A 12,529-nucleotide genomic window follows, 5' to 3' on the forward strand; every position below is an offset into this window, starting at 1 on the left:
AGCAGTTTGGTTCATCACTTTTGAAGAGCTTCATGGGAATGCAAAGCCAAGGCAGTCAGCTGTTTTTAACAAACATTAATTGTTTCAATGATAATAAATGGTTCAAGAAAAAAAACTGAATAAAGAACTTACCCAAAGCAGAAATAACATTCCCCAGTGTCACTAAAGACTTGTTAATATTCCCTCCTTCTTTCAATCTTACGCCAGTGGCACCTGTAGCATCTGCTCTTTCACTTCCTGCAAGATCAACCAAGTGGATCTTGCTAATAGTTTCACAAGGCATTTCAGCATCAAATTTGGCCTAGGATTTCAATTGGAAAGAAACTCAGGACACATTGCAATGATTCTTTTCTGGAAATAGTTACCTTGTAGAAGCAACATTTGAGATCAATTATTTATGCTTAGACTTACAATTAGGCTATTTTCTTTTTAATTTTAAAATAAACATGTAAATACTGTATCACAGCAAAAGCACAAGTGTGAAGAAGACGCAACAGATACGCATTGAAAATAAAAACCATTTTCCCTCCCCCACATTTCACAATGGAGATCGAGATGCCCAAGGACCAGGGTCAAGTTGACTATTTTTGGAAATGAATCAGGGTATAAGAGTTTAGTTCGGAATACTAAATAAATGATAAATGGTTGAAGTGCCATCATAGAAACGTAAAAGATAGGAACAGGAGGAGGCCATTCGGCCCTTTGAGCCTACTCCACCATTAATCACGATCATGGCTGATCGTCCAATTCAATAGCCTAATCCTACTTTCCCCCCATAACCTTTGATCCCGTTCGCCCCAAGAGCTATATGTAGCTGCCTCTTTAAGTTAAAGTTTATTTATTAGTCACAAGTAAGGCTTACATTAACTCTGCAAGTAGTTACTGTGAAACTCCCCTAGTCGCCACACTCCGGCGCCTGTTCAGGTCAATGCACCTGACCAGCACGTCTTTCAGAATATGGGAGAAAACTGGAACACCTGGAGGAAACCCCCACAGATACAGGGAGAATGTGCAAACTCTACACAGACAGTGACCCAAGCCAGGAATCGAAACCGAGTCCCTGGCGATGTGAGGCAACAGTACTAACCACTGCGCCACCATTTGAATACTCTTAATGTTTTCAGATATGAGGAAGCTGGAATGCATCGTCGAAGATTTAACTACTTCACAGAAAAGATGCATGGAATGGAACTGGCAAGAGAAGTGAAGAGTGCCGATTTTCACTGCGCCAAAGATTCCAGTAAACACATGAAGAAAAAATATAGGTATGCAAGCACTATGGGATTCTGATAGCTTTGGTGCTTAGGATCTATCTGGATGGACCTCAGTAGGCTTTTCCTCGTTGCACATTCCCAAGTACCAATGTGTTGTAATTCTAAAATTCCTTTTTTTAAACTCCCTTGCGTGCCGATTTAATTTATAGGGCAAGTATTATATTTTCAATTGTCTAGCAATCTCTCCCCGTTCCATGGTTTTATTCCAATTGTAAATAAATCTACAAATCTATAGTCTGGATTCAGTCTGCTGCAGGGCACTTGAAGCAGTCAAGAGATCATGGGCACAATCTGAAATGTAATTATTAATCGGAGTGTGTAAAGTCAGGCAAAGCATGCACAAGATCGCAGACTTTCGTTTCTAGAAGGAACCACCTTTAGCCTGTGAAAAGAAGTGTTAGAGAAGACCGATGCCGCAACAATAACGTTCAGCACTTCATTCAAACTACAAAATTGAAACTAGCGAGAAACAAATCAGGGTCGCATTCTTTTTTGTCTTTTAAACATCCTGTGAGCATCTTCAAGGAAGAGTTTTTAATTATATTAAAATAAAGTTTATTTATTAGTGTCACAAGTGGGCTTACATTAGCACTGCAATGAAATTACTGTGAAAATCCTCTCGTCACCACACTCTGGCACTTGTTCAGGTAGTCATGATGTGGAAATGCCGGCGTTGGACTGGGGTAAACACAGTAAGAAGCTTAACAACACCAGGTTAAAGTCCAACAGGTTTATTTGGTAGCAAATGCCACTAGCTTTCGGAGCGCTGCTCCTTCGTCAAACTGTTTGTGAGCATTTCTCCACTCCACCTGACGAAGGGGCAGCACTCCGAAAGCTCGTGGCATTTGCTACCAAATAAACCTGTTGGACTTTAACCTGGTGTTGTTAAACTTCTTACTTGTTCGGGTACACAGGGAGAATTTAGCATGACCAATGCACCCTAACCAGCACGTCTTTCGGACTGTGGTTGGAAAGCGGAACACCCGGAGGAAACCCACGCAGACATGGGGAGAATGTGCAGACTCCACACAGACAGTGACCCAAGCCGGGAATCGAACCTGGGTCCCTGGCGCTGTGAGGCAGCAGTGCCCAGCGAGGCAGCAGTGCCCAGCACTGTGCAACCCTCAATATGTAATTAATGCATATCTTTCATTCACTAAGAAGCTCTATTAAAACATGTGCTCTATTTAGAGGCATAGGCAGTTATTTCATTGAATATCATTAACTTGTATTTATACAGTGCTAATGTAGAAGAGTGTCCTAAGGCATCTCACAAACATAACTCAGTTTCGTCATGCACACAGGCCACTTTTTAAAATCAGTGTAAAGTATGATAGAATGGGTCAGTGTCCAATAACAGCTCTTGGGTCTCGTACTCTTTATTTTCAAACACGGGGAAAAAATAAATGCATCCCTTCATGACAACTTCAAAAATTCTTAAGTGCAACTTTTACAGTTTTAAATGGCACTGGAGGATTTAAGATTAAAACAATAGATTTAATAAGATCTAAAAGATTGCCTCAAACTGAAAAGACTGAAGACTGTTTTGAAGTGCAGCCTCATAACTTAACAATGGCCATCACAATTAAATTTTGCTGAAAGTTACCCTTCACCAAAATATAGAGTGAGCAACTGAACGAGTTCAGATTACACTTTGCCCTCAAGGCAATTCCAGTAACTGTCACATGTGCAATACTAATTACTACAGAGCACGATTGAAATGCTTTTCCCTTCCAACTTCATTAATGAAATCTACAGTACTTAGCTCTTGTTAGTGTCTCAGGAGTAATGGCTGACAGTTATTCCTTCAGGCTGACAAGATACTTGATAAAACTGAACCCATCAAGGCTGTTTTCAGGCTACTCACTTGAGTGAAGTTGATGGTGAAAATGGCATGGGAACGACTGCTGACATCATTCATCCCCGTGGCAGCCGTGGTTCTATTGATGTTTCCAGCTTCCATGAGTTCTTCCACATCACTGTAATTCTGCACCAAGTGCTTTGATAAATCTAAATGCATAAGAAAGGGATGCTTAAGAATCTTCCCTCATGCCACATTTATTTTACAAGCCAAATGGTAATATACCCAGTTCTCTTGTATTTTTATTCATTTGTGGGACATGGGCATCGCTGGCTGACCAGCATTTATCACCCATCTAGTTGCCCTTGTCCAGAGGGCAGTTGAGAGTCAACTACATTGCTGTGATTCTGGAGTTACATGTAGGCCAGACCAGGTAAGGATGGCAGATTTCCTTCCCAAAAGGACATTAGTGAACCAGGTGGATTTTTCTGACAATCGACAATGGTTTCATGGTCATCTGCCATGGCGGGATTCGAACCCAGGTCCCAGAACATTGGCTGAGTTTCTGGATTAATAGTCTGGCGATAATACCACTAGGCCATTGCCTCCCCTAATGTTACCAATTGAGCTCCTTGTACAGAATAGGCAGGCCAAATGTATTGAGAATCATAGCTTACAATGCTGGCAGCTATTAGGTCCATTCCAGCAGTGTCAGTATTTTGAAAGACCCACCTGGTTAGTTCCACTACCCTGTTCTTTACCCATAGCCCTGTAAATCTTTCCTTTTCAAGGATATACCCGATTCTTCTTTGAAAGTTCACAACACCAGGTTAAAGTCCAACAGGTTTATTTGTCGTATGAGGAACGGTTGAGGACTCTGGGTCTGTATTTGGAGTTTAGAAGGATGAGAGGGGATTTTATTGAAACTTACAGGATACTGCGAGGCCTGGATAGAGTGGATGTGGAGAGGGTGTTTCCACTAGTAGGAAAAACTAGAACCAGAGGACACAACCTCAGGCTAAAGGGACGATCCGTTAAAACAGAGATGAGGAGGAATTTCTTCAGCCAGAGAGTGGTAAATCTGTGGAACTCTTTGCCGCAGAAGGCTGTGGAGGCCAGGTCATTGAGTGTCTTTAAGACAGAAATAGATAGGTTCTTGATTAATAAGGGAATCAGGGGTTATGGGGAAAAGGCAGGAGAATGGGGATGAGAAAAAAAATCAGCCGTGACTGAATGGTGGAGCAGACTCGATGGGCCGAGTGGCCTAATTCTGCTCCTATGTCTTATGGAATCACGAGCTCTTGGAGGGCTGCTCCTTCATCCAGTGAGTGACCTCAGGTGAGGTCACCTGAGGAAGGAGTAACACTCCGAAAGCTCGTTCCAAATAAACCTGTTGGACTTTAACCTGGCGTTGTGAGACTTCTTACTGTGCCCAACCCAGTCCAACGCCGGCATCTCCACATCTTTGGAAGTTACTATTGAACCTCCTCCTGCCACCCTTTCAGGCAGTGCATTTCAGATCACAACAGCTTTCTACATCGAAGTTTCCTCATCGTTTCCAATTACCCTAAACATCGACTCTCCTGCCAGTGGAAACAGCTTCTCTCCATTTATTTGATGATGAATATATTTGAGTGACAATTTAAACCTCATCCATCTGAACTACAACGGCCAATTAATCAGTGTCTCCTCTAGGGCTGCCTATACCAGCAGTAACACTCAGTTCCTCACTATCGAACTATTTCTAATTAAAATACTGGAATATATTTCCATAGAGTTGCTCGACACAAGGCAAATATTTTATAAGAACTGGAGTTTTATACCCTATAATCCACAATGCATTAGGTTTTGAGGTTGAAGCTAAACTCCTTTTTAAAAAATTTTTTTATTCCATCCAAAAATACAAATTCAAATTGAATCCAATTCTTGGTCCCCACGAGAGGGTCAAATAAGATCCAAGCTGACAAGGTGAGACATTGCACCCTGTCCTGGACTTGATCTGACGATGCTTCATCTTAGCCCAAAGGCTGAGATGGCTTTGAAAAACTGCATCAGGTAACGCCTTGGTTTAACCTCATCAGCTCCCCTGTTCCTTTACTCTACCCGAGCCTGGGAGATCATCTGCCTGAACATTGACTATCCCCTGCCACACAAGTATTTTTAACAGAAGCCAGGATTGTACAGACACATTGCACCATGCCAGTAATTTAATTTCTATTTAGAAATCATAGAAACCCTACAGTGCAGAAGGAGGCCATTCGGCCCATCGAGTCTGCACCGACCACAATCCCACCCAGGCCCTACCCCCACATATTTTACCGGCTAATCCCTCTAACCTACACATCCCAGGACTCTAAGGGGCATTTTTTTTTTTTAACCTGGCCAATCAACCTAACCCGCACATCTTTGGACTGTGGGAGGAAACCGGAGCACCCGGAGGAAACCCACGCAGACACGAGGAGAATGTGCAAACTCCACACAGACAGTGACCCGAGCCGGGAATCGAACCTGGGACCCTGGAGCTGTGAAGCAGCAGTGCTAACCACTGTGCTACCGTGCTACCGTGCCGCCCTTTAGGTACTCGATTAGGTCAGTATTCGTTGCTTTTCAAGTACAGTGCAAAACCTGATTCTCTTTCCATTTCTTATAATGGCAGTCAAGAATTACATAAGAACTAGGAGCAGGAGTAGGCCACCTGGCCCCTCAAGCCTGCTCCGCCATTCAATAAGATCATGGCTGATCTTTTCGTGGACTCAGCTCCACTTAACCGCCCGCTCACCCTAACCCTCAATTCCTTTACTGTTCAAAAATGTATCTATTCTTGCCTTAAAAACATTCAATGAAGTAGCCTCAACTGCTTCACTGGGCAGGGAATTCCACAGATTCACAACCCTTTGTGCGAAGAAGTTCCTCCTCAACTCAGTCCTAAATCTGTTTCCCCTTATTTTGAGGCTATGCCCCCTAGTTCTACTTTCACCCGCCAGTGGAAACAACTTCCCTGCTTCTATCTTATTTATTCCCTTCATAACCTTATATGTTTCTATAAGATCTCTCCTCATTCTTCTGAATTCCAATGAGTATAGCCCCAGTCTACTCAGTCTCTCCTCATAAGCCAACCCTCTCAACTCCGGAATCAACCTAGTGAATCTCCTCTGCACCCCCTCCAGTGCCAGTATATCCTTTCTCAAGTAAGGAGACCAAAACTGTACACAGTACTCCAGGTGTGGCCTCACCAGCACCTTATACAGCTGCAACATAATCTCGCTGTTTTTAAACTCCATCCCTCGAGCAATGAAGGAAAAACTGAAAATTAGACATCTTGGCCTTTGTTTAAGCGTGACAATAAAATGTAGAGATCGCTCGTGGTAACAAGACATTTAATGAGGTGAGGAATGTTTAATGGGAAATACACAATCTATAATTCAGCTAGCTTGGTGAAAGCTGCATCCAAAGATGATAAAGTGCAAGCCACAGACACGTTAGTGTTCATCTTTAGCCATTTAAAGATCAATTGGACACCAGAAAGTGGTCAGTTTCAGGTTGCAGCTTTTTTCTTAGGTTTCGCTTTCAAAACTTGCATTTTAAACGTTCTGGTATGTTCCAGCTGGTTTTGAAATGATTTGGAAAAGCAAACCGAATTACTGCTTGAGCACAAGGGGAGAGAAGCTTTGATTGCTGCAGAGATTACTTGAGAGAATCAGGCTGACAGATACTGGAGATTGCCGACTTAGTCTGTAGCATGCTGGGAATAAAGTGTAGCTTGTTAACTCTCCAACTGAGAAACTAATTGCTCTGGGAAGAGTATTAATGCCGACCCAAGGCCTTCAGAAAGATTCAGACCTCTGACTCAAAACACCAATGAAAGGATAGAAAAAGGCACAAAATGAATTTTATAGTTAAGTTTAGTCATGTGAATCACGGTAATATGAATTATGCAATCTCTTATGCTTTTGCTATGATATAAAACTCAGTGGGATTTAACAAACAGAAGGAGCGGCTGGTTAAAAGTACTTTTGAATCATTTGATTGCTCGAGTTTCTATTCTTACTGCGGTAGATTTTATTTACTGTTCATATTTTATTTGTCCATTTGAGATTTCCCACCTACGGCTGGAAAACATTCAGGCTTGCCACAAACAAGTCACAGGTAACATTCATACAAGTGCCAAGGGAAGGCATGGTGGCACAGTGATTAGCACTGCTGCCTCACAGTGCCAAGGACCCGGGTTCAATTCCGGCCTTAGGTCACTGTCTGTGTGGAAATCATAGAAATCATAGAAACCCCACAGTGCAGAAGGAGGCCATTCGGCCCATCGAGTCTGCACCGACCACAATCCCACCCAGGCCCTACCCCCTCATATTTACCCGCTAATCCCTCTAACCTACGCATTTTAGGATTCTAAGGGGCAATTTTTAACCTGGCCAATCAACCTAACCCGCTCATCTTTGGACTGTGGGAGGAAACCGGAGCACCCGGAGGAAACCCACGCAGACACGAGGAGAATGTGCAAACTCCACACAGACAGTGACCCGAGCCGGGAGTCGAACCCGGGACCCTGGAGCTGTGAAGCAGCAGTGCTAACCACTGTGCTACCATGCCGCCCCATGTTCTCCCCATGTCTGCGTGGATTTCCTCCAGGTGCTCTGGTTTCCTCCCACATTCCAAAGTTGTGTGGGTTAGGTTGATTGGCCATGCTAAATTGCCAGTTAGTGTCCTGGGATACGTAGGTTAGAGGGATTAATGGGGTAAATATATGGGGCGACGGGGATAGGGCCTGGGTGGGATTGTTGTCGGTGCAGGCTCAATGGGCCAAATGACCTCCTTCTGCGCTGTAGGATTCTATGATTCTATCTCCAACATTTAAATGGCTCATCACTTCCCCGACCTTCAACTGTACATCCATTGTCAACAATATTTGGCCAGGCTGGACAACATTGACCACTAGTTCAGCAAGTCCAGCCATATCAACACCATGGCTACAAGAGCATGGTAAACTGGGTACTCTGCAATAAGTGGTTCACATCCTGGCCCCCAAAAGACGGTCTATAAAATACACGCGTAACTCAGGAGTATGATGAATTACTGAATGTTTGCAGCCACAACTCTTAAGAAGCTCAACACCCTCTAACTCAACATGCTGGCACTCCTGCCATGAAAATCAACATCCAGGTCCTCCATTCTGGCATATCACAATTACAATACATACCATCAACATCCTGGGGGGTGACCACGGACCAGAAACTGGACTGGGTTCGCCATGTACTGTGGTTACTGTTGGGTGCAGCTTCAACAATAGTCAAGAAGCTCAGCACCACCCAGGACAAAGCAGTCTGCTTGATTGTCACCCCTTCCATAAGCACTCACTCCCTCCACCACCGACGAACATTGGCAACAGTGTGTATTGTCTGCAAGATGCACTGCAGGAACTTACCAAGGCTCCATAGACAGCACCTTCAAAACCCACAACCACTACCATTTGGAAGGACAAGGGCAGCAGATACATGGGAACATCACCACCTGCAAGTTCCCCTCCAAGTCACTCACCATCTCGAATTGGAAATATATGGCCGTTCCTTCACCATCACGGGGTCAAAATCCTGGAATTCCGACACCACAGCTTCTGCAGCAGTTCAAAAAGGCAGCTTACCACCTTCTCAAGGGCAATTAGGGATGGGCAATAAATTCAAGCAATTCAAGAAAGTGTCCCACCAGCAGCTTTTCTGGGCAATTTGTAGTTTGACAAAAATGATCTTGACAACATTGCTCGTATCCTGAGAACTAATTAAAAATAGCTTTTGGTTTGTTGTTGTATTATAAATATGAAACTTGGACTAACTAAAAAATACAAAGCCTAGGTCCGATCCAAATTAAAATTCATTACGTCAAAGCGTAATACAGAAAGCGGAATGTGGCAGTCTACATGTTTCACTTGCTGTATTATTAACTGTTACGGTTTCTTTCTGTTGCTGAAAGGGAGACATGCTATCAAAATTTTTTGTCTTGCATCCATCAGCAAGAATGCCAAATTTCAAACAGTCTTAATCACTTATACTGATTGGTTGGCAAGTTGACGTTGATTGGCATTGATGTGGAGGTGCTGGCGTTGGACTGGGGTGGGCACAGTAAGAAGTCTCACAACACCAGGTTAAAGTCCAACAGGTTTATTTGGAATCACGAGCTTTCAGAGCGCTGCCCCTTCATCAGGTGAGTGGAGAGATAGGTTTCATAAACACGTTATATATAGACACAGACACAATTGCGAGATAATGGTCGGAATGAGAGTCTTTTCAGGTAATCAAGTCTTTGGCATTGCCATGGAGAAAGCAGAGGGAACAGGCTGCACAAGCTTCTGAATAATTCAATAAAAGACACAAGGGTTGAACACATACCTTTTGCCCGCTGAGAATACTTCCCCGCTCACGGATGGCTGTCGCTTCTAGCGAGTGTGAAGCAGACACGCTACAGGCTCAATTAGCTGTTGGCACACTCAGGATTGTTCACTGAGTGCTACCTTAGCCTCCTTTCTCTTTTCCCATCTCACCACCAAGATGTGCATCTCTCTGACAATTCCACACTCGAGTATTCCCCCCCTCCCACCCCCTGCTTCCCTGCCACACAACTCTGACCAATTGCCCTTTGCCTCCCCGAGTACCCTCCTTCTGCCAATATACAACCTCCCAAAAAAAGAGTTTGTGATTTAAAAATAAGCACATGGGTAAAGATATTATAAAATCAAAGATCCACCTTAATAGATTTCACAGGAGGGACTCAATCCTCAGAATGTTGGTAAACATTTTGAAGCGTTATAAAACAGGATTTGGATTGTTCATTTATCTTAAATCAAGAATCTGAACAATATCGTGTTTTAAATAGAATAACATCCATTTCATGCCAAAGTGTCAAATGTTGCTGAATAAGAACATTGGAGATCTGCCAAAATCAAGTGTAGGCATTTCCCTCCCATTCATTCCCTCTTTTATTTGTTCACATCACTCATCTATGGTAGAAAAGGCTGATTAACCTTAAGTTCATGCTAATTTTGCTGTTTCCTAATCACCTCCTCCTGGTCACTCACAATATGAGAAGTCAGCAAAATCAATTCCTGATCCGTATAAATCAGATATCCAACAGTGATACACTTTTACACCATATTCAGAAACATATCTTTATTAAGCAGTATGCGAGTAAAAGGGAGAGAGAGAGAGGAAAAGAGAAATAACCTTGTGCATTCTCCTAAAACATTGCATTAATGGTGCCACAGTGGTTAGCACTGCTGCCTCACAGCCCCAGGGACGTGGGTTCGATTCCAGGCTTAGGTCACTGTCTGTGTGGAGTTTGCACATTCTCCCTGTGTACATATTTACATATGTACATTTAAGACACAGGTAGATAGATTTCTGATCAATAAGGGAATTAAGGGTTATGGGGAGCGGGCGGGTAAGTGGAACTAAACCACTATCAGACCAGCCATGATCTTATTGAATGGCGGGGCAGGCTCGAGGGGCTAGATGGCCTACTCCTGCTCCTATTTCTTATGTTCTTATGTCTGCGTGGGTTTCCTCCGGGTGCTCCGGTTTCCTTCCACTGTCCAAAGATGTGCAGGTTAGGTTGATTGGACACGTTAAAGTACCCCTTAGGGTATGTAGGTTAGAGGGATTAGTAGGGTAAATGTGGCTTTTCAGGGATAGGGCCTGGGTAGAAGTGTTGTCAGTGCAGATTTGATGGGCCAAATGGCCTTCTTCTGCACTGTAGGGTTTCTATGATTCTATCACCAGGCAAAACTAAACTTGAGCTTTTCACGCTCACAAGGGAACAACCACCCTCCACTTGGCACCTCCATTGCTTATTCAGGCAAGAACTGAAACTCAGGATATGAATAGCATGTGTATCTTACCATCCCACAACTCAAAACCTAGAATGGACACACCTTCCTTATCAACAGCAGCGTTTAACTTGTAGGCAAGGGGCCAGGCATGGGTTTGTAGTGTCCAAGACAAGCGTTAACGCCCAAAATAATTCCCTTTTTCTTAAATCGCAATTAATATTCCTACCAAGGGAAAAGCCACACACGAGTTTTGGTCTTTATCTATCTCATGGCATTCCATCATTTTCTTCTTGGGGAAGTTACCATCTTAAAGTTCAGACTTTAAACTATATGTCATTAATACATTGTGCATTACATTATATAGCACACGTCACCTCAAAATACAATGCTGATTCTCTTGTATCAACTAAGATCAGCAATTTAAGATGGTTCAAGTGTTCCCTTTGAGTCAAAATACTTGCAATCCAAGAATAATGTATCCCAAGATTTAATTTTCTGTTACAGGTATATTCTTACCTTCTACATACGGACCTTCCTTTGGATGTTCCCTTACTCTTAAATTGTACGTTTTAGTTGACTTTCTCCTGAGCAGATCCCGTACTCGTTCATTGTAAATCTCCAGGTAGCTGTTACGTGAAAAAAAAATATTTCTTTAAGACAAATTCAATGCTACACACCCCAAACCAGCAGAGGATCCTTTCAGACCCATTCCTCTCTGCCTGTTGTATCTGTTCGTGGTTTGTGGACTCTTGGGACTCACAAAGACCCGCCAGGGGCGGCATGGTGGCACAATGGTTAGCACTGCTGGGTTCGATTCCACATCACTCTGTGTGGAGTTTCCACATTCTCCCCGTGTCAGCGTGAGTTATCTCCAGTGCTCCGGTTTCCTCCCACAGTCCAAAGATGTGCGGGTTAGGTGGATTGGCCATGCTAAATTGACCCTCGTATCAGGGGATTAGCACAATAAATACAGGGGGTTATGGGGGATAGGGCCTGGTGGGGTTGTGGTCGGTGCAGCCCATCGAATGGCCTCCTTCTGCACTGTACAGATTCTAAGATAGCTCAAAGCAATGTAAAAGTAACACCATTCATTGCTAGAACTGATTGAGAATGAATGCCAAGCAAGGGAAACATGGATAAGGAAGATATGAGACTGAAGAAGTGAGTTTTGGGAAAGAAAGAACTTGCATTTATGTAAAGCCTTTCACAACCTCTGGACATCACCAAGTGCTTGAGAGCCAATAAATCCTCTTTTGAACTGCAACCACTCCTGTAATATAGGGAGCTGCCAGTATGATCACAGCAAACTCACAGGAACAACAGCAAACACAGACTAAAACTGATCATGTTGGTGATTTGTGATGTTGGTTGAGATAAATGATGGTCCAGAACACCAGGAAAGCTGTCCCGTTCTCCTTTCAACTGTGCCACAGGATCTTTTACACTCACTCAAAAGAACAGACTGCAGCTTTGGTCAATTTGGCACTCCAGACTGCACCAAAACATCACCCTAGATCGTGTGGCTCTGGAGTGGGGATAAAAGCCACAGCCATCCGAGTTAGGGGGCAGACTGCTATCAGTGAGTCAAGGCTGACACCTAAACTTTTTTAATAAAAAGGTGGAAAGGGA

At 43.4% G+C, this 12,529-nt stretch overlaps 1 protein-coding gene across 4 annotated transcripts in view; it reads right to left on the bottom strand.

The window, feature by feature from the left end:
* The window catches only part of kif16ba (kinesin family member 16Ba), a 154,643-nt gene that overhangs the window by 111,818 nt on the left and 30,296 nt on the right, over positions 1-12,529 (bottom strand). For all 4 annotated transcript variants that reach the window (XM_078230379.1, XM_078230378.1, XM_078230381.1 and 1 more), the window contains exons 6-8: positions 11,417-11,526; positions 3,142-3,284; positions 133-301 (exon numbers count right to left, since the gene is read on the bottom strand). In XM_078230379.1, the coding sequence (XP_078086505.1) occupies positions 133-301; positions 3,142-3,284; positions 11,417-11,526 (422 nt within the window). The remainder of the gene's footprint in view (positions 1-132; positions 302-3,141; positions 3,285-11,416; positions 11,527-12,529) is intronic.

This window comes from Mustelus asterias, chromosome 15, assembly GCF_964213995.1.
Source record: "Mustelus asterias chromosome 15, sMusAst1.hap1.1, whole genome shotgun sequence".
Lineage (NCBI taxonomy): Eukaryota > Metazoa > Chordata > Chondrichthyes > Carcharhiniformes > Triakidae > Mustelus > Mustelus asterias.